The 22110-nt window shown below is 37.8% G+C and overlaps 1 protein-coding gene across 2 annotated transcripts in view; it reads right to left on the bottom strand.

Annotated features, from left to right (window-relative positions):
• Nucleotides 1-22110, bottom strand: part of ITGB1 (integrin subunit beta 1) — a 50450-nt gene that overhangs the window by 9563 nt on the left and 18777 nt on the right. For both annotated transcript variants that reach the window (XM_056132412.1, XM_056132421.1), the window contains exons 2-15: nt 21081-21147; nt 17969-18054; nt 14284-14506; nt 12728-12898; nt 11354-11592; nt 9381-9536; nt 7824-7919; nt 7510-7599; nt 6040-6180; nt 5707-5906; nt 4200-4438; nt 3780-4002; nt 2696-2928; nt 439-605 (exon numbers count right to left, since the gene is read on the bottom strand). In XM_056132412.1, coding sequence (XP_055988387.1) covers nt 439-605; nt 2696-2928; nt 3780-4002; nt 4200-4438; nt 5707-5906; nt 6040-6180; nt 7510-7599; nt 7824-7919; nt 9381-9536; nt 11354-11592; nt 12728-12898; nt 14284-14506; nt 17969-18054; nt 21081-21147 — 2331 coding nt within the window. The remainder of the gene's footprint in view (nt 1-438; nt 606-2695; nt 2929-3779; nt 4003-4199; nt 4439-5706; nt 5907-6039; nt 6181-7509; nt 7600-7823; nt 7920-9380; nt 9537-11353; nt 11593-12727; nt 12899-14283; nt 14507-17968; nt 18055-21080; nt 21148-22110) is intronic.

Raw genomic sequence — 22110 nt, 5'->3', positions numbered from 1 at the left:
GCCTTATAGGTCTGCATTTTACAGAGTACTGAATAATAGAAACAAACAGTATGTACCCTTTTTGAGTTTGGCTGCTTTCTATTTATTCAAAGAATTCTTAATGAAAAAAGGAGAGAGAAACTTTCCAATGAAGAGCTTGCCAAACACAGAACCTTATTTAGAATTATACCTTATGCAAGATTGGGGGGGTGGGGGGGGAGCAGAACAGATTTAAGATAAATATTATAAACAAATTTGAACACACAATATCCAAAAGATACATTCTTTTAATGCTGTATAGGATATACTTATGATTTAAAAAAATGCAAGTTCTTTGAAAAATAAACTGGCAATAAAATATTTAAAGAATTCAATGATCAGTTTTAAAGTGAATAAATGTCTTAAAAGTATTCTATTTACTTTATGAACTACCTTACTATTTGAAGTTTTGCAACTTACCGTGTCCCATTTGGCATTCATTTTTTCCTTTTCAAATTTGGCAAATTCCCTTCTATCGTGAATTATCATTAAAAGCTTCCATATCAGCAGCAACGCAAGGCCAATAAGAACAATTCCAGCAACCACACCTGCTACAATTGGGATGATGTCTGGTCCAGTGGGACACTCTGAAGAAAGATGAATGAACACACTAGGGATTAAAATATGCAGAAATCAAAACTACAAAGAACTGCACAGTATCTTAGAAAAACACACAGCAGGGGCTGATGAAACAGTACAGTACATAGGGTGTTTACATGTGGCTGACCTGGGTATAATCCCCAGCATCCCATATGGTTCCCTGAGCACCTCCAGAGTGATTCCTGAGTGCAAAACCAGGAGTAATCCCTGGGCATTGGTAGGTGTGGCCCCCAAAGAAAAACAAACAAAAAAAAATCCCACAGCAATAAAAATCAAGATATGTAAACATCTACTCCAAAGAATCCAGAACAACCGAAGGAGTTCAAAAGGTCAGAGGATAGATGATCAGTTATCAAAACAACATTTTGGTTACAGTTACAAAAGTAAAAAAAAAAAAAATCTGAAGATAGCATCAAAAATCATGAAATACTTATGTATAAATCTAATAAAATGTGCACAAGATTTGTATGCTGAAAATTATTGAAGAGAGATGAAAGAAATCAAAAACCAGAATAAATGCAGACCTATTTCATGTTTACTTATTGGCTGACTCACTATTGTGAAAATGTCAATTCTCCCTCAGTTTGATTTATAAACTCAGTTCAATCCCATCTAAAATCCTGGGAGGACTGTTATAGGTGACAGGAAGTTCGATCTAAAATTTACCAGCAAGACAGAAAATACAATGAAATGTCTTGAAAATATTTGGGGAAATGAATAAAGCCGGAAACCCACATTACCATATTTCCAGAGCAGCTCTGAAAAATAGTAATGGCATGTGTAATGTGGAATGTGTAAAGGAAACGAAGACATATATAGAAACAGTCATTTAATTATCTTTTCACCAAATGGTGCTGTCACTACTGAACACTTGGATGCAAAAAACCTGAAACTCATTGTAGATACTACTGAAAAAAATGAGATCCACATCTAAAAGTAACTATAAAACTTCTAGAAGTGTTGCCCAAAGTGAAAGTCACTGCCCCCTCCTGCCCAGGGCAGTGGAGTGAGACCTCTGGAATGATTCTGGGGTGACAGCAGTAACTTCAGGAGCCAGTGGGAAGCACTGCCTATTCCTTAAAAAGGCAGATTCCCAGGGGTGCACTGAATGTTTTCCGAAAGAGTGGGAATAAGAGTACAAAGCGCTGGAAGCAGCCCCAAGAAGGCCCTGCAAGACTGCACAAGGAGCAGGAGGGCAGCATTGCACGGAGGAGGCCGAGGTTCTACTGCCACTGGGAGTGACCCCTGAGGACCACCAGGCTTGGCCCCCAAACCCAAAATCCTTCCCTTTCCCTGCCAACAATAAAAAACGCTGGAGGAAATTCGTGTTGCTTAGGCAAACAATCCTTAGATAAAATAGTAAAAGCAAGACCCATTAAAAGAAAAACTTGATAAACTGCAATTTATCAAATTATAAGCTTTTTGATCTTAAAAAACCACTACTGGAAAATTAAAGGACAAGGAGCAGGGAGGTAAAGGCTAAAGGTAAATGAGGTAAAAATTTAAAAACTTAAAACTTGTTTTCTCTTTTCCTTATTTCTTAAATACTATTTTGTTTTGAGAGACTTAAAAATGTCTCAACAGAGGATGAGGGGGTGGAAGGGTAGGGTGGGCAGAAAGACAGTCTAGCAGGGAGAGCTCTTGCCTTGCATGTGGCTGACCCAGGTTTGATCATGGGCATCCCATATAGCCCCCCAAGCACCACCAGTATGCCCGAGTGCAGAGACAGGAGTAACCTCTGAGCATTGCTGGGTGTGCACCCTAGCCCTCTGCAAAAATAAAAAACAAACCTCAGCAGGAGCTAGACAAATAGTAGAGTGGGTAGGACACTTGCCTTGTATGCATCTGACCCAGATTCGATCCCTGGCACCCCATACAATCCCCCAATCCCACCAGCAATGATCTTGTGCAGAGCAGGGTGTGGTTCCCAAACCAAATAAATAAAAAGGCCTCAACTTGAACCTAAAACGATCCAATTGGAGGTTCAGGATGCTAGGGAAAGTAGCAATAGATCTAAACAGGAGAAATAAGACATAGGAGAAAAATGAAAGAAATTTTGCCACGATCAGATTTCTACCTGGAGTCTCCACAACATGGACAATGGCCTCGTTGTTCCCATTCACTGAGTATGTGAAATAGAACCAGCAGTCGTCAACATCCTTCTCCTTACAGTGGGAGAGCGGGTCAAACTGGCCAGGCTGAGGTAATTTGTCCCGATTTTCCACCTTGGTAATGTTAAAATGTGAGCACTCTTGTGCACACGTGTCTTTCTTTTCTCCTTTATTGAAGGCTCTGCACTGGACACATTCCCTGTCAAAATGCAAATTAGATTTAAATGTATTCTTTTGTGTAAAATTCTCTGCGTGAACATTATTTTTGTGCTAACGCTTAAACCATGAGACACAGGTTTGCATATAACTAAACATGGAGGCTGCAAAAAGCCTGGCAACAGCTCAAGGTTTTGGAACACATTATGGCCAAAAATTAATTCAAAATCAAATATAAAACGAATCTGAGAGGTTTCTAGCAGCACAAGGCCATGCTGCATCTTGTGTCTTCGTGACTCAGAACATACATGAGCTTTCCACAGTACACGTCATCACGCCACCAACGCCAACAAACGTTACTGAACAACACTAATAATGAACATTACTGAAACACCTCGGTTCAGACTCAACTATCACAGTATGGACTGCAGTGAATTTCCTGTGTATACAAAGTTTTCTGCTTTTATTGAAACACAGTAGTTTCATTAGGGAAAATAAAGATGCACATCATATCAGCAATGTAAATTTGCTCTCACTGATAGCAAAACGGGCTGGAGCGATAGCACAGCGGGTAGGGCTGGTTCAATACTATTTTTTCACGGAGTAAAAAACCTTCTATTTCCCTTTGAGTGACCAAGCAACTGGTAATGTAATTTAACGAGGTAACCACAGGGATTCAATTACCTAGCAAATGCAAGTGATAAACAATCACTTTTCCTGTAACACATTTCACTTTCCTGTGACAAACACAAGCTGTTGAGAAAGAGTTTTTAAAACAGACTGGGCTTCAGTGTACTTTACAGTGCACGTAGTACTGGCACTGCTATGGCACTGCTATGACACAGAGTTAAGTCGACGGTAAACAACTGTTTCAAGGAACAAGGAAATACTTACTTATGCTCAGCACAGACACCAAGGCAGGTTTGACACATCTCACATGTTGGTCCTTGAAACTTCGGGTCTGTACATTTACAGGCACCACACTCGCAGATGCCTCGGCCATTGCAGATCTGTCCATTTGTGGCCATGCATGAAGTAGTATCCAAAGAACAGTCACACGCACTGCCAGTGTAGTTGGGGTTGCATTCACACACCCGACACTTGCAAACACCATTCCCTGCAATGAAGCATATTTCTCAATGCAATGGTGAGAACAAGATTGCAGCATTGATTTGATGTGAGAATAAGTAGTAAAACGGAAGGAAGTACATCTAAAGATCGGCTGATCCTTAACATAGCCCGTTTTTCTCTTTACTCACTGGGAATACACAACACTGTTTATTGTTGGGTCATACTTTTGGAACCCATTCTTACCTCCACATATTAAGCCATTGGACCTATCACAGTTGAAATTATCACACTCGCAGAATTTGCCAGAATAAATTTCATTCGTATTATCCCTCTTCCGACACACACACTGTCCGCAGACACACTCTCCGCTGTTACTACAGATTTCTGAACTGTTCTCTTTCCTGCAGTAAGCATCCATATCTTCACTGTTCACTTCATCAGTGCTACATTCACAGTGTCTACCAACACGTCCCTCGTCGCACCTAAAGGAAGAGGCCGAGATTTCAATCACATAAAATAAAATAATTTGTGAGAAAAGTAATATGTTAAAAAAGAAAAAAAAAACAACTAGGAGAGGAAATGAAGACTAGAAACTAGAAACAGGGTCTTTAATCTACAATTATTTTACAGAGGAATCTTCATGCCACTGATAAGCAAAAGTGAACACATGAGCACAAACACACATACAAAATTCATATGGAAGAGAGGCATGGGACTGGGAAAAATTCTTTCTTTGGTAACAAAGATTTTTTTAATCAATACTGAAAATATGATTTGACAATAAGCTTGTCAACAAAATATTTTTAACCTTGGGATAAGCTTATTTTAAAAGAATATACAAGTTATGCCTTCAAATGATATGCTATTATATAATAATGAGTAAACAATGTCTAAATGCATAGAATAGTACACCTATTAGAGAAAAGTACCATAAACTCCCTCCAGAAAGCACATAGGAGTTGAAGAAAAACATGATCATATCAACTGAAAATGTAAATAAGCTACTATTTAAGAAATAAATGTATCTTATGGCACAGACTGTTCAAGAAGAGTTTATTTTTCATTCTTCATGTGAATGTCTGTGTGTGTGTGTGTGTGTGTGTGTGTGTGTGTGTGTGTGAAGATAATTTTCAATTGAACAAAATTTGCTTTCAAAGATCATGAGGGGAAAGAGAGAGAGAGAGAGAGATACATATAGACAAGCAAGTGAGACACATCTTCAAGGGAGAACTCAGGCTTGAAGAGCAAGCCTGTATTCAGTTTGGTGGTTGTTAAGGAACTAGTGATACCTTACAGCAGATCTTGTATGCAGATGACTTGGATTTGATCCCCAGTACCCCAGAGGGTCCCCAGAGCTGACCAAGAATAATCCTGGAGCACAGGGCCAGAAGTAAGCCCGTAAGCCCTGAGCATTACTGGGTGTAATCAACACCGCTCCCCACAAAAAAAAAAAAAAAATTAAAAAAATTAATTAAAAAGAGTTGCCTCAAAGGGGAAAAAAACATGCCAAGAAACTTTAAATGTACAGAACAGTTTCAAAAGAAGAAAAGGGAAGAACTACCAACTATAATATTATGAAATTAATCTTGTGGTGGGCAAAAGTTATTGAAACTTTTGTCCAAATAGGACTGAAAGGAATAGTTCATCCGTTTCAAGCGAACAGACCTTCTGACTATTCAGACTAGAGCCCCCACACTGCTTCAGAGTCCACACAGGTCTTGCCGACATTCTCCAACCACCGCAAGCTCACCTGCAAGCTCCACATTCGAAAGTTCCATTTCCGTCATGACACTTTGGACTATGAGGGATGCCTTCCTTTTCACATTCACAATTACAGATGAAGTGAAGAATAATCTCTACCTCTTCAGTGAAGCCCAGAGGCTTAATTTTAATTGTTTCAGGATTCTTACTTGGGCATTTATCTGAAGTTATGTTTATTTCAAATTGAACCTAGAAGGAAAGTTATGGAAACAATTTCAGTCTATTGGAAATATCTGGGAAAAAAAATTACTCATTCATTGTTTCTGCAATTATGATACCAGTAATTGTTTTCTTTTCTAGAGAAAATATTTCTACAACATACCTCATCTCCAATGGAAATATTGGAGCATTTCCTTCCATTTTCCCCAGTCCCATTCACTCCATTTTTACAGTACGACTTGTAACTTATTTTCACTCCTTCTGGTAACTTACTGTTTTCCAGAATGACTTCTGAGGAAAGAGACTACAAGAAGGACTAATTAGATACAGAGAGAGCAAACAAAGTGCTACTATAAAATAAGACAAATCTACAAAGGAAAAAATGGTATTAAGGGAAAAAAAGCATTTATGTAAAATATTTGAGCCAAATTTGACCAAGAAAGCCCAGAACTCAGAAAAAGTAGGCTCAACTTAATAAAATCAGATACTTGGTTTAATTATGAATCAAAATACTAATGGTCACATAGAGAAACCTGATAATAAGTCTAGGAATTCACAACAAGCATTTTCTTTCAAAATTGGTAATATACTATTGGTCTCTCTTCTGGCCCTTCTATTTCCTGTCAAGGAAAATGAATGACTATATAATCCAGGAACAAAATCTATCAAGGATTCAAGTCAGTGCTTTTTCAAAAATATCAGAACTGTGACAATAAGTGGAAAATGCTGCCGTAACTAACTTTCTCTCATAGAATGACATGATAGGTGTTTTGAAAGATATATTAAGATATTCTTTAAGACAGAAAAATTGAACAACTACAATTTTGAAAATATTTCTAATCTCTTTCAGATTAAAATGGTTGCAAACCAATGTCTAATGAGTATCACTAAAAGGTGTTCCAAATTAAGTTCTAGAAAGACAAAAGAACTCTTCATTAATTTTTAATTCAAGCTCCTGCTGTGTGTTAGAAAGCCTATCATAAATCTTTCTAAAATAATTCTTACTTACAAGTACCTCTAAAGAACAGAACAGTAGAGCTTCTAAATATGTAAGACAACAATAGTCAAAAAAAGCCTTTCAAAGGGCATATCTTGGAATCAGAGGTGGGGGTCAAGCACAAGTCTTGCATGTTCAAAGTGAGAATTTGATCCCAGTAAGGAGGGAATCCCCGGCACCACCTGACGTAACCCTTGTCCTCACAACAATTAACAAAAGAGGGAACACTTAAAAAAACTTTTTCCATCCAAGTAGATTAAACTTATATATAAGATAATGGGAAGAAGAAAAGAAAAACTGAAGGAATTCTATATATCTAAATGTAAATGATGTGTCACACATGCTTTCCAGCAAGGAAAGTTACTGCTTAATGTGATTCAAACTGATTTACTCAAAACTTTTCCCCATGTGCCTTTCTCATATTTATTTTAGGTTACACAAATAATTATGCTTTTGTAACACATTAAGTTATTTAACAGATATATGAAATTTAGGTATAACGTTGTCCACTGGACTTGCTAAGTATTATCATTTGTAATATGTACTTTATTACTTCATAGGATATTTTACTTTATGAACACAAAATATTCTCAACAGAGTACTGTTCAAGACCGATCTTACTTAAAATATACTTACATTGTATGCATCAATGATCAACTGAATGACATTGCTAGAATTTGCAGATAATGTTCCTACTGCTGATTTAGGGATCAAATTTTTCAATTCCTGCAATTAAAAAGGTAGAGCATATAAAAATTCAACAACTAGCTCCTCTTAGCATCTAATATTTATTTTCAAATACCAATTTCTTGTATATTTCCTTAATAACTTAAGAAGTCTTACTTGAAAGAAACAATTAGCTACATTTTCCCACTTTTAATTCAGAAATAAGATTTACCTGTAATGACTAGAGCCAAGAAATTTTTTGTTTTTATCTCACACAAATTTACCTTGTAAACAGGCTGAAATTCCTCAGTGACTGCAAAAATTGTCTGGATGTTATTTTCACTAAGCTTTTGGACAAGGTGAGCAATAGAAGGGTAATCCTAAGAAATTAAATAACAAAATTCAGTATGTATTAATATTCAGTCTATTTTAATACTTTTTAAAAGAGTATAGTGATTTGCATTATAACTCTCCCACAAAAGACTATTTAAGATTTCTAATACTTGGGGCCAGAGCAATAGTATAGCAGTTTGGGCACTTCCCTTGTACTCGCTGACACGGGTTCAATCCCCGGCATCCCACTGGTCCCCCAAGCACCACCCGGAGTAATTCCTGAGTGCAGAGCTAGGAGTAACCCCTGAGCATTGCTGGGTGTGACCCAAAAAGCAAACACACACACACACACACACAAAAGAGATTCGTAATATTTTTAAAAAACAAACAAAACAAACAATCCCATGCAAAAAATGGTAAGAATAGTTGAACAGATACTTTCTCAAGACATACAGCCTATAGGTATATAAAAAAGTGTACTTCAGAAAGTGATAGAAATGGAAACAAAATGACATGAGACATCACCTCGTACCAATAAGACTGGTACACATTAAAATGAATAGGAACAACCAGTGCTGGTAAGTATGTGCGGAAAAGGAACCCTCAGCTACTGTTGGTGGGAATATCATCTGGTTCACCCTCTTAGGAAAACAGTATGAAGAATTCTCAAAAAGTATTCTGTTTCCCAATGGCTGACTCAGATTTTCCACTTAGCATCATCCAAAAGAATCGAAAAAAGGTATTTTGAAAAGATATTTAGAACTCCTTTGTGCCAGGGCCAGAGTGATAATACAATAAATAAGGCACTCGACTTGCATGCAGCTGACGTGGGTTCAATCCATATGGTCCTAAGTCCTCCAGGAGTAATTCCTGAGTGCCGAACCAGGAGCAAGCTCTGGACACTGTTGGATGTGGTTCAACACCCCCCACCACCACTCCAACACAAACACCACCCCCCCCCCAAAAAAAAAAACCTAACCAACCCAAACCCAACAATTCCCATGTTCATTTGTAGCACTACTACTTATGATGGCCAAGAAAGATCCAGAAACAAGTGCTCAAGAACAGAAGAGTGAATAAAGAAAGTGTGGTACATATATACCATATGCACAATGGAATATTATTCAGCTGTGAGAAAAAATTGAAAAAATATAATTTGCCACTATGTGGATGGAACTATAGGACATCAGTGACAAATTTCCTACCAAATGGACATATGCATAAGAGGAGATTACGTTGAGGCAAGGAACCAAAGTGCTTGAATGGCCCCTTTCCTGTTCTGAGACCTTGTCTAAACAGAAAGAAGTGAGCACAAAGCCATAGCTTTAGGAATAGCGGTACTAGCTTTCCTGTACTTAGGTTAGGGCTCTTAATTTTCAAAACAACAAAACCCCAAACCCTAAAAAAACCACAGTCAGTCACTCAAAACCACAGTCAGTCACTTCATGTGTTTTACACATGAAGACACAGTATGAATCCATTCACAAAACAAGGACTTCAGTACTTACATAGTAATGACTCATTGTGTACACATCATTTTCGAGGTGGCACTGACCATCATTTGGCAAAACAATACCCCCAAGCTTTCCATCTCCAGCAAAATGAAAGCCAGCATCTGTAGAGAATACTAGCAGCCGGGTAACATTCCGCCAGCCAATCAAGGACTTGAAAAGAGAAGGATTTCAATTTTTAAGTATTACCAAAATTCAGTGTCAATCGTTTCATCTTCACATATGGTCCCTTAGCCTGGCCCCTGAACACAGCCAGGAGTAACACTTAATAAGTCTTACATTAAAACTGCTCTATTGACTAATACCCAAGAATAACCTAAATAAGTACCAGGAGGTTTACTCCATGGCTTGGAGGTCAGCCACACATGCTAGGGGCAAAGGCAGCTCAGATAGAGAAGGGAGCACCAAATAAAGGGTGTTGGGAGGATCCTCCCAGGATGGGAGAAGCATGTTGAAAGTAGACTATAGACCGAACATGATTGCCACTCAATGTCTCTTTTGCAAACCAAGGATCATTGGTGGTAGAAAATGGGCACTGGTGGAGGGATGGGTATTTTATCACTTGAAACCCAAGCACAAAAATTTATAAGTCTACAACTGTACCTCGTGGTGTTTCACTACTAAAAATTAAAAAAAAAAGTTAAAAAACTGCTCTCTTGAGAACACAAAAGAAGCAATAATAATAATAATAATGCAGTAGCCTCAAGTTTGCTAAGTGTTTTTCAGCATTTGATATACTATATTTCAGCTTCACAGAAGTATATATCTTTTATTAGTCCTTCTTAAGAATGGGGTTGGAGCAACAGTCTGAGTACCACTGAGTGTGGCTCAGAAACAGAGTATGAAATAACCCTCTAGAATGGTTTAAGTAAATGCTTCAGATTGGTGGTGAAGGGAAAATTTGATGCCGTGTTGTAACAATCTAAAGAAATATCTTAACCACATTGCCTCATGGATTATCATAGGTGTCAGTTGGCACCTTACAAAAACTGGTTGAAAAATAACTGATAGAAAGCACCTAAAACTAAGGAAATCTGTTAGGGAACAGAGGTTCTATAGGAGAAGTAAAGGTCGAATAGGACACACCCCATGCTTAGGACAATCTTTTAGTTATATCAAGATGTTTCTAGTTTCAACTTCAGGGATATCTTTTGGGTCATGTTAAAATTCTTTCTCGGTAAATGCTTCATAAATCCTAACCACTGATACAAAAGAGATGAGGCTGCCAATAAGGAAGATGTTGCAACCAAAGTGAAAAATACGACTTCAAAAATCAAGTTTTTGTATTGATTAGAAATTAAGACTTAAAAAGTTATTTCTTTTTGAACTGTCAAGACACAAGGATGTCTCAATGAGCAAAACAAAATGAATCAAAGAAAAATGGTGGATGAGAAGCTGTTTGTGTGTGAAAATTTTTGATATTCTCAGTGATACTTCAGAAAGCCTTAATTCCGTTTTTGCTACAAAGTCAGAAAGTTAGAACACTTGGTCCTCTTCTAAAACATGAGAACACCAGCTTGAATACATAAAGCCAAACTAGTTCACTGTCACTAAACACACTGGTCCTTAAAACCCTGTATAATGGGCTGGGGCACTAGTACAGACAGCAAGTACAGCATTTGCATTGTACACAGGTTTACATTGACTCAGGTTTGGTCCCTGTACCACACAGGATGCCCCGAGCTCTGCCAGGGCACTAAATCAGAGTAAGCCCTGAGCAATGCTGGGTGTGGCCCAAAATCAAAAAAGAAACAAACCCAGTATAAGTGAAGGAATGGCCTGATTTAAGTGGGGATAATAACAGTTAAACATGATTTTATAAAATACTTGTAGTTACAGGAATCTAAGGGACTAAATTACTTACTACTCTGGAATAATTAACTTGGATATGGTAATTAAGGTAAAAATTTCTATTAACTTACACTTAAAGTTCACACAAATATTATTTTTTAAAAAATGAATGCACTTACTCCGCAAACTGCAACTTGCATAATTGCATCAAAGCCTCCTTCTGGGGAATCCAAATTTCCAGATATGCGTTGTTTACCAACAAGTTCATTAAATACTTCTCCTTTATCAGTAAGACTAAGCACATTTTTGTAGCTAAATGGGCTGGTGCAGTTCTGTTCACTTGTGCAAGGGTTCCTGAGCTTAGCTGGTGTTGTACTAATATAAGGCATCACAGTTTTCTCTACAAATGATCCAAACCCTGTAAAGGAAAAATGCAAATAAGAGAGATGATGTATGGATATATGGATGCATGGATGAATCAACTTGTATTTTTAAAGTGTTTATTACCATAGGGAAATGAATCGCTCATAAAAAATGTTATACAGCGTGTTCATATTAATTAGTAATAAAGTAAAATCTGAGTACTCACGTACAAAACATGTTTGTAAAATTAAAAAAAAATGAATAGGGGCTAGAGAGATAGTATAGCAGGTAAGACACTTGGCTAGCCTGGGTTAAAACCTTGGCACCCCCTAGCCTGCCAGGAATAAGCCCTGAGCACTGCCAAGTGTGACCCATAAGCAAAAAATGAAAAAGAAGAATAAATTTCTGTAAAATAAGAGCATGTATTTCACTATCTTGGTGGCATAGAATGTGTCAAACAGGATGGCAGTGTGCAGGAATAGTGGAACAAGGAGGCAGGTAAGTATTATCAGACATTTGACAGTGGTCAGACCTTAGGGGTACTTACTCCTTGCAGAAAGGGGGAAAAAATAGGGGCCAGAGCAACAGTATAGCAGGTAGGGCATTTGCCTTGCACATGGCCAACCCAGTTTGATCTCTGACATCCCATATGGTCCCCTGAACACCACCAGGAGTAATTCCTCCTGAGCAGTGCTGGGTGTGGCCCCCAAACAAAAAATAACATAAAAAAGAATTTAAAAAAACCTGTTAGGCTGGAGTGACAGACAGGGGTAGGGTGATTGTCTTACACATAACCAACCTAGGCTTGATCCCCAGCACCATATACTGTCCCCATTCACTGCACCACCAGAAATGATCTTTAAGCACAAAGCCAGCACTAAGTCCTAAGCACTTCTGGGTATGGCCCCCAAACTGGGGGGGAACAAAAAAAACCCTGGCTTGTTTATCAAAATTATGTAGTCAAAAAACAAAAAAGACTGTCAAGAATTACACAAAGTGGGGTCAGAATGATAGCATAGTGAGTAGGGACTTGACTTGGACAAGGACCCCAGTTCCATCCCAGCACCCCAAGCCCCACCAGGTATGATCCCTTAGCACAGCTGAGTGTAGCCCAAGAAACAAAAAAAAAAAAAGAGAAAAAGAAAAAGAATTCCACAAATGAAAATGATTGATTTTCTCAATATCCCTACCAATCCGGAAGTCTGAAGTAATCCTCCTCATTTCATTCATCAGATCCGTCCCGAGACTTTTCACATTCTCCAAATCATCTTTCATAGAGTACGAGAGGTCCATCAGGTAGTAGAGATCAATAGGATAGTCTTCTGCTCTCTTGAATTTTAATTTGAATGTCTGAGGCTCCCCTAATTCAAGAAAGATTAGAAAATGAAATTGCCTTGCAATCAAAAGCAAGCTAGAGAAACCAAATAAACCGCATTTACAAGTAAACTCTTATCATCTAAATCCTTATCATCATTTCCACAAAAACCTGGTAATTTCATAAGGTTAACTCCTGGATGTGGACTCAGTTCTGTTCAACAAATATTTAAAATGCCAAGCCCTGTAAGGAGGATCATGAAATGGGGCAATGCGCAAGGCCTCTGGGAGCAAATGGGAATGAAAGAGGGGCGTGAAATGGTTTTGGTTATTTATACGCAGTTACCACAGATTCCTATAAAAATCTTAGTATTATGGGCTGGCATGTAGGGAGCTTGTCTTCCAAGAGGTGGAGTTGGGTCTGATTTCCCATATGGTCCCGCAGCACTGCCAAGAGTGATCCCTGAGTGCAGAGCCAGGAGTAAGCCCTGACCACAGCCTGGTATGGCCCATAAACAAAACAAGCAAACAAAAAAATAACATTTGATTAACAGTAAGCAAAGAAAAAGAAAAAAGGTCAACTGTTCTTTATAACCTGTGGTTTATACCCCAAGGCTGGACACATTCATTTTTGAAACATATTAAATCTAATACCCTACTTATGTTTAAAAGACTACTTCAGAAATGATGCAATACTTACTTATTTAAGTATGTATGTCTTAGAAATTCTATATGTCTGATGAAAGGATTATGATGATGCCGTATATATACACAATGGAACACTATGCAGTTACAAAGAACAATGAAATCATGCAATTTGCTGCAGTAAAATGCAGTCCAACGCAGTAAAATGCAGCAGGATGCTTAGATCATCCTCAACCCCAGTGTTTAGAGAGGAGACAGAGAAGGAAAGAAATCAAGGAGGGGAGAAGAGTCCAAGAAGTAATGGGTGGCTGGGCATCAGAACTTCAGTTATACCAGTGTTATAAGTGACGGGTATAGCCATATACTCTAAACAGATCCAACAGAACTGAAAACATGAGCTCTCAGTGGCAGACACTGAAACTTCATAATGTGCCTGTCAAGTTGATAGCTGGGGGTGGAGTGGGGGTTGGGATTGGGAGGGAATCTGGGAAAACTGGGGGAGGGAAGTTGACACTGGTGGAGGGATTGGTGTTGAATTAGTGTATGCCTAACACATAACTACCAGTAACTTTGTAAATTGTGGCTCTTGAATAAAAACTGAATAAATAAATACACATTTAAATTTTTAAAAATTGTAAAAAACATAATTTATGTCTTAAAATTTTTTACCTAAAATTTAACATATTCCACATTTCTTTCTGTGTGCCAGACCATCAGTCAAAATAAACCTTCATCAAATATTGAGAGGGATCTCCTCAGCAACAACAGCACAGTGAGGTTCCCGTACCTGACCGTAACTGCAAGACCAGCTGCTGTGGTTGTATCTGAGTGATGTCTTCAGGGAGGAGCTTCTCTGCTGTGCCTTTGCTACGGTTAGTCACATTTTTGTTTTTCTTTATCTTTTTGGAGCCTCTGGGATTTTCTATGTCATCTGGGTGGCAACCCTTCTTTTTTAAGGCTTCTAAGTCATCACATCGTGCAGAAGTGGGCATTCCTTCTTGTAAAAATGTCTAAATAACATAAAATACACATATTTTAAAGCCTGATGGTCAGATTTTTAATATGATTGAACACATTAACTTGAATTATAAAAATTAAATGACACACCTATTAAAGGAAATTTATTTCTGGTTTTAAGCAAAACGCTACCTTCATTCAAACCCTAAGTTACCTTCATTCAAACCCTAAGTTCTTGCTAAAAAAAAAAAAATCATTTCCTAGAAAGTAGTATTTTCATTACTAACATGTTATTATCACTTTAGCATTATGATTGATCTAAGTGCACATTTTAATAGTCACACCCTGAAATTCAGAGTGTGAAAATTCAGAGTGTGAAACCAAAAGAAACTTCTTAGTCCAAATAAAACTGAATAGTCAAACCACTTATTCAGTATGATTAACAAACACAAATAAGAAATATACGACAACAGCGGGTAGGGCGTTCGCCTTACAAGCGGCCAACATGGCCGACCCGAGTTCGATTCCTCCGCCCCTCTCAGAGAGCCCGGCAAGCTACCGAGAGTATTGGATATGCCAGACACAGTAACAACAAAGTCTCCAATGGAGATGTTACTGGGCCCGCTTGAGCAAATCGATGATCAACGGGAGGGCCTTTACTTTTTACTTTTATTTTCTGCAGATAAGTCTGATATTATGTAGTATTTTCCATCACAGAAATATTTAGAGAAAATATATTGTCCCAGAAGCATCTCAATTAATAATGGCATTTTAAATAAGAAAACTGGGGTCAGAGAGATAGTGCATTGCATAAGGAGCATGTTTTGCATGCAGCTGATATGAGTTCAATTCCTGTCACCCTGAATGGTCCCCTGAGTCCCACCAGGGGTGATCACTGAGTTCAGAGAAAGGAATAAGCCCTGAGCACTGCTGGGTGAGGCCCCAAAACCAAAAAATGTATCTATTTCAGTTAAAGTTTTCGTGAAATGTGAAAGTAAAAGGAAAATACATTTGGATTGTATGTGTTTGTGTGTGTGTGTGTATGTATATAGCATTTTATGATATGTACATATAACCAAATGGTACAAGAGATTCATATCTATACCTAAAAGTTATATTTAGTTGGGCAAAAAGACTATTATTATCTTATTCTGGGATCACATCCAGATGAGGGTGACTCCAGAGATGCTTAAGGGATACCCCAGCTGCCGAGTGGAGTGTGCAGTGCCAGGGATTAAATACAGAGGCTTACAAAGTGCATGCTATACTACTTAACCACATCCATGCCTCACTTTACATTTACTTTTGGTCTTGGATGAGATATCTCTTGTTTGGAGTTACTTTATACTTGGTTTTATTGGGCAGCTATAAATCATAAATCAATGCTGTACAAAGTGAGAACATTTAAGGATACTGAATGTAGTTATTTTATCCATTTATTTACTTACTTGGTTTTTGGGCTATATCCAGTGGTTCTCTGTGCTCAGGGATTACTCCTGATGGGTCTCAGGGGGACTATATGGGGTGCTGGAGCTCAAACGAGGGTCAATTACATGTAAAATAAGGGCCCTGTCCACAGTACTATCTAATTATTGTTAATATTTTGTGCATAAAATGTACTACTTTTGAGCATTATCAAATCTAAAATATTACCAAAGGGGAGGAGCCTCATGCATTTTGCATTTTCAAACACCAACCAATCCAAGAAAATTTAAGATCATAACACCCATATAAAATTTCACCGAACATTTCAAAATCACCTTTTTAAATATAAGAATTACTATACTTTGTTACAATATCTTCATGCCCTGTTTTATCAGGCCCAAAATGGGTTAATAACCTTGTAAAAAGTTCCACATAATGACTGCATTCCATTTTGGAAAAAAATAGCATATCTGTGACAATTATACAATGAAATAAGGTATTGTATTAAAATAAAGGGCAAAATTATTCAAAGTATAATTTGGCTAGGCATTGGGAGTTCCGAATTCCAGATATATCATAACCCTCAAAAAATGGCTTTTGTTACTAGCAATTATTAATTATTCAGAAGTTTCTGAGCAAAACCACTTTCATTTCAAGCCTGATTATGATTATGACCCTATCAGCAGGGTCATAAAATAGGGTTTAATCATGTTCATTTTCCAGATAAGAAAATGAAGAGTTGAGAAAAAAATAGAGGAAGAAAACCAAGAGGTTCAGTTAAACAAACTTTTCAGATAAACTCACTCACCCACATCACTCTATCCTTTTCTTTATTCTCAATTTGATTCTGGAATATCATTTGCAGGTGAATCGACATAAGAAAATTTTTCAAACAGTGATACAAAAACCTCTCACTCTGTGAAATACCTGGTGTTTGACCAGTTAAGCTTAACAAACAGGAACAAGAAACGCAGGCTCAACTGCCAGGATAAAAACAAATAAATCTGACCTTCTGACATTAACTATTCATTTAACTATTCATTCTGAATATGTTATATGCCTTCAACCTGACTTTACTTCCTGACATTCATATATTCAACAGTTAGTAAACTTTATAAAAGGTAGCATGTTAAGCAATTAATTACAGGTGAAAAATGTGAATAAAAAAATTAAAAACCCTAACCTTTATGAGGATGAAAATAAAATCTAATTCAAATATAATTAGGAAGATTAGTTTACTTTCTTCTATCAAAAAAGGGCTAGAGTGATAGCACAGCAGGTAGGGTGCTTGCCTTGCACGTGGCCGACCCGGGTTCAATTCCTCCGTCCCTCTCAGAGAACCCAGCAAGCTACCGAGAGTATCCCGCCAGCATGGCAAGAGCCTGGCAAGCTCCCCGTGGCGTATTCGATATGTCAAAAACAGTAACAACAAGTCTCACAATGGAGACGTTACTGGTTTCCACTTGAGCAAATCCATGAACAATGGGAGGATGGTGCTACAGTGCTATCAAAAAAGAAAAAAGAAAAAAATCTAAAACAGTCCAACTAAATGACAGTGGGTTAGTGGTGGGAGGTTCGCTATGAAAAGAATTATGAGATGCCCACAATATTTACTGATCTACTGTAAATTTTCTAGTAGTTATACTAAAAAAGGTATTCATTTTAATAGCTTATGCAAACATTATTAACGATTTTTCATTGTCCTTGAAGTTCAGGTTTATAGCAGTTTACAATTTGGACCACTCATATTTCAAGTGCTCAAAAGTTACCGTGCCTCTATCTTCAGACTAAATGTATTTATGCTTAAGACCTGGTTTTCAACCTTGTTATGTCTCGTAAGGTTCATTACATAGAACCTGTCTGCACACCAGTTAACCGTTGCAGTAAGCCGGTGACTTTCAACTTTTTATACCTATAGATTGGCACTGGTCTACTGATTAATGATTAAAGAAACACTGCTTTACACCATCACATAGCATACTACACAGAGCTGATGCCTAAAAATTCAAGTCCAAAACTTCCTATGGATATATTAGGCAACACTAAATTATTATGGGATACATGGAAAGGATTTGAGTAATCTTACTTACTGAATTTGTACACCATCCACAATTTGGCCCTGCTTGTATACAATCACCGCATGATTTGGCATTTGCCTTTAAACATTTATTTTCATCTGCCATAAAAGAGAAGCAATGAAGTATTTTAGTGACACTTTCAAGAGAAAATCATGGGAAATAATGGGAAAATAATGGGAAAAACAGAACAACAATGCAATACATAAGATTGTTAAAAATAAATATGATAACCTAGTCAGCATGCTGATTCAGATCTACCCCCAAAGATACTCTAAAGTAATGTGATTTTTTGAGCACTTTGGCACAAAGAATAATAAAAAGACAGTAATTTATCGTGTTTTCTATTGCAGACTGGTAGACTGATGTCATTAACCTCTATGTTCGTTCATTTTTTGAATCTCTACATTCAGTTTTTTCAAAGGCATGATTTCAGAATCTTCGTACTGATTGGTCACAATTGCCGAGACTTTTAGAGCTGGGTAAAATAGCAGTTTGTGTTCACTAACTCATACTACACCCTCACACTCCCAAAAGCATATTTGGGAACTTTCTTGTAATTTTTTGATCTCTGACTACTAGGAACATCCACCATAATCATACAACCCATCATCCCATTTTTTTCAAGCTATTCAGAGCACATCTCACACTCTTTGGACTTTCTGACATACGTCTCATGTGGAAGCACTAATAGGAACTGTCCCCACCATATACTTTTTAATTAAAAACATAGCTGGAGAGGTAGCACAGCGGGTAAGGCACTTGCCTTGCCTGAACTGGGTTCAAACCCAGGACAACACGGTCCTCTCAGCACCGCCGGGAATGATCCCTGAACACAGCTGGGTATTGCATAAAAATAAGTTGTAAACCTAACGTATGCTCCCTTACAGATAAAAAGCAATGAGAACTAAAACAATCACCCATTCAACAAAAGGTTACTGTTAACATTTTTGTATGAATTCTTCCCATCCTTTTTCATTATAGACAAAAATTTATAGACAGACACTTTATAGACAGACACTTTACAGTGAAACTGAGTATAGTGTTCAAAACTAGTTTTGAAGCTGTTTTTATTTTATAACTTGAAGTTTCATGTAGTTTAAAATGATAATATGGTTACATGAATATACTTTATTCACTGCTGGAAAATTTAGACAATTCCACTGTACGAGTGTGATATTCATACATGCTTGCTCACATGTACACACATGATTCTCCAAACATATGTACAGATAGGTTTGTGACTACAATGGTTTGACTTAACGATCTGAATTCTTCAACAGGACGTCTGGCAAGCTTTCAGCAATGTAGGTCGATTGTGAGAATTCAAAGTCTCCATCTGTTTTTCACTTTCAGTACAGCTGTCAGTCAATCATGTGAAACAGTTAATACTATTATAAAATGGGCTTTGGTTAAACTGTTTTGTCCAACTTTACACTAATGTTAGTTTTCTCAACATGCTGAAAAGAGAAGTTAAGAATGATACTGGGGTAAGTCATGTATATGAAATCATTTTCAAATTCCAGTATTTTCAACTTACATGGATTTTCTCAGAATATAACCCATCGTCATCGAGGAAGATATGTACCCTATACATACACATGCATCCACTGTGATAGCTGCTGATTCTTACCTCATCATGTTAAAAAGTGTGTGTGTGTGTGTGTGTGTGTGTGTGTGTGTGTGTGTGTGTAGTATTTGAATATTAACATTTTCAAGATTCAATAAACTAATTTCTATCTGGGAGCATTATTCAAATGATTATTTCTACAAGCATTATAGTGATACCATCTCCTATCCCTCAACCATATTACCTTTCAAATATGAAAATGGTTTTTATTCATTTAACAGGTATAAATTAGAATACTGTTTGTCAGCTATTGAGGACTTCACTTATTCATTTATTTAATGATCATTTCTTTTGTAGTTTTGTAACGTGCTTTGTAAATATTTCTGTCATGTTCATCTGCTTCAGTTTTCTATGTTTGATTGGTTTTGGCAGCAATGATCTGGGAGTCCTCCGGGTCCTATGATCAAGGGTTGTTCCCAGCTGTGTCAAGGGTTCAAACTCAGGCCTCTCCCAAACAAAGCAAGTGCTCAGCCCACTACACCATCTCTCCTGCCTCAACTGTTCCTATTCTAGTTCAACATATTGGTAAAATTAAATTATGAATCGTTTCTCATCTTGCATATGTTGCTGACATACGAATGCGTTTTGGTTTTTGCTTTTTTTTTTATGTTGTGGTTGGTTTAGTGAAATTCAAATTTAACAATCATTTCCTTTATGGTTGCTTTCTCATTTTTTTTATATAGTCAGTTCTTCCTGTCCTGAGATGACAAATTGTTAGTTGAAGTGCATTTTTTTTTGAAATGAAGATTGTTTGAAGATTATACACTTTTTATTTCCAGATGTGGCTATATATACCTCATAGGAAGGTTAACAGATCTTCAGCTTTATTTTTTATTCCTGTTCCAGATAAAGCCAACATTTTTGCTAGATCTTTAGATCAAAGATATTCAAAATATCTCTGAAAAGTTCATTGCTCCTGGATTCTTTCCTTCTTTTTGGGGGGGTGGGGAGGGGTAAGTAGATGGATGAGTCACACCCAGCCACCCTCAGGGCTTACTCCTGGCTCTGAACTCAAGGATCACTCTTGGCAGGGCCTGAGGGACAACAGGGTGGCTGGGGACTGTTGCCTGTAAGCCACATGCAAACATCCACTGTACTAGCTTTCCAGCCCCTGGATTCACTTATCAAAACAGTAATGGGCAATTCCCAATCCATCAGTCTTAACACACTCTGTTCGATTCTAGGCATACAATAGGCTTTTGCTTTCTCTCTGCTCACTCACACATTTCTTCTCAAAAGATTTTTCTGTAATCTATTCTATTATCCTGTGATCATTTCCCTAGCCCTGGGGCCTATCATCACTCAGGGTAGCAGAGATGAGGGGAAACAATGAAGGGTCCTGCAGGCTACCACAAACACCTTCCTTTCACTTGAGTGCCACGGGGCCTAGGAAGGGCTTTCAGACAGGGTCCTATGATCTGATTTAGGTTTTCTAGGAACCAAACTGGCCAAAATGTTATACAAAATGGCTGCAAATAAACTTTCCCTCCCTCTTACCTGTTTGGCCAAGTACACAGCAAATTGAACTGCTCAGTCCAATCCAGATGATCAGTTGCAAATTCATCTGAAATATAAAATGTTTATATTTTATATATACGAGAAAATACATTAATCACAAACACTGTCATTCACCTTATCTTTTGATTTTAAGTACATAATAACGTGCAGGCCTGTTCCTCAACACCTCTCCACAGTCCTCTGCTGGCTAGTTCCCTCTCTTCACCTCACTATTAAAACAACTTTTATGCCAAAGCCCCAAAAATCCATTCTGGACTTTCACAAAATCAAATATGTTTTAACACTTAACATCGTTCTAAAAATAAGTCAAGAATGCCCTAACCATAAAACTTATTAACAGTCTTTGTCCCAGTGTCTCTCACTTCCTGTGGCTCCCACAGGATAATCAGGGATTCTGATAATGCCATTCCCTTGATTACTACTTTCCCATCGCGCGCGCGCGTGTGTGTGTGCGTGTGTGTGTGTGTGTGTGTGTGTGTGATTGTTACGGGGGCACACTCTGGGGGCCATTCAGTCCAAGTATTAGAATCAGGGTCTCCAACAACCAAGATACGGCCTCTGTCACTTGAACCATATTTCTAGCCCTCCAACAGTTTTCTCCCCATACTAATTAACCCCAATATCCTGCACAATGCCCATACTCAAATTTCTAGTCTGATCTTCTATAATTTTGAGTTCAAGTTGTTTAAAGAAAATCAACTTTTATGCATAGGAAAACATTCAAAAAAATTCCCTCAAGGGTCTACTAACCAAACCAAAAATACCAAAAAACCAGGATGGGAGAAGCATGCTGAAAGTAGACTATAGACCTAGACCGAACATGATTGCCACTCAATGCCTCTTTTGCAAACCACAGTACCCAAAAGGAGAGAGAGAACAAAAGGAATGCCCTGCCACAGAGGCAGGGTGGGATGGGGGGTGGGAGGGATACTGGGATCCATGGTGGTGGAAAATGGAAACTGGTGGAGGGATGGGTTCTTGATCACTGTATAATTGAAACCCAAGCACA

This window comes from Sorex fumeus, unplaced genomic scaffold (genome assembly GCF_029834395.1).
Source record: "Sorex fumeus unplaced genomic scaffold, SorFum_2.1 ptg000007l, whole genome shotgun sequence".
Classification (NCBI taxonomy): Eukaryota; Metazoa; Chordata; class Mammalia; order Eulipotyphla; family Soricidae; genus Sorex; species Sorex fumeus.
Note: the sequence above shows the minus strand (reverse complement) of the source record. Positions and strands in the feature narration are given on the sequence as shown.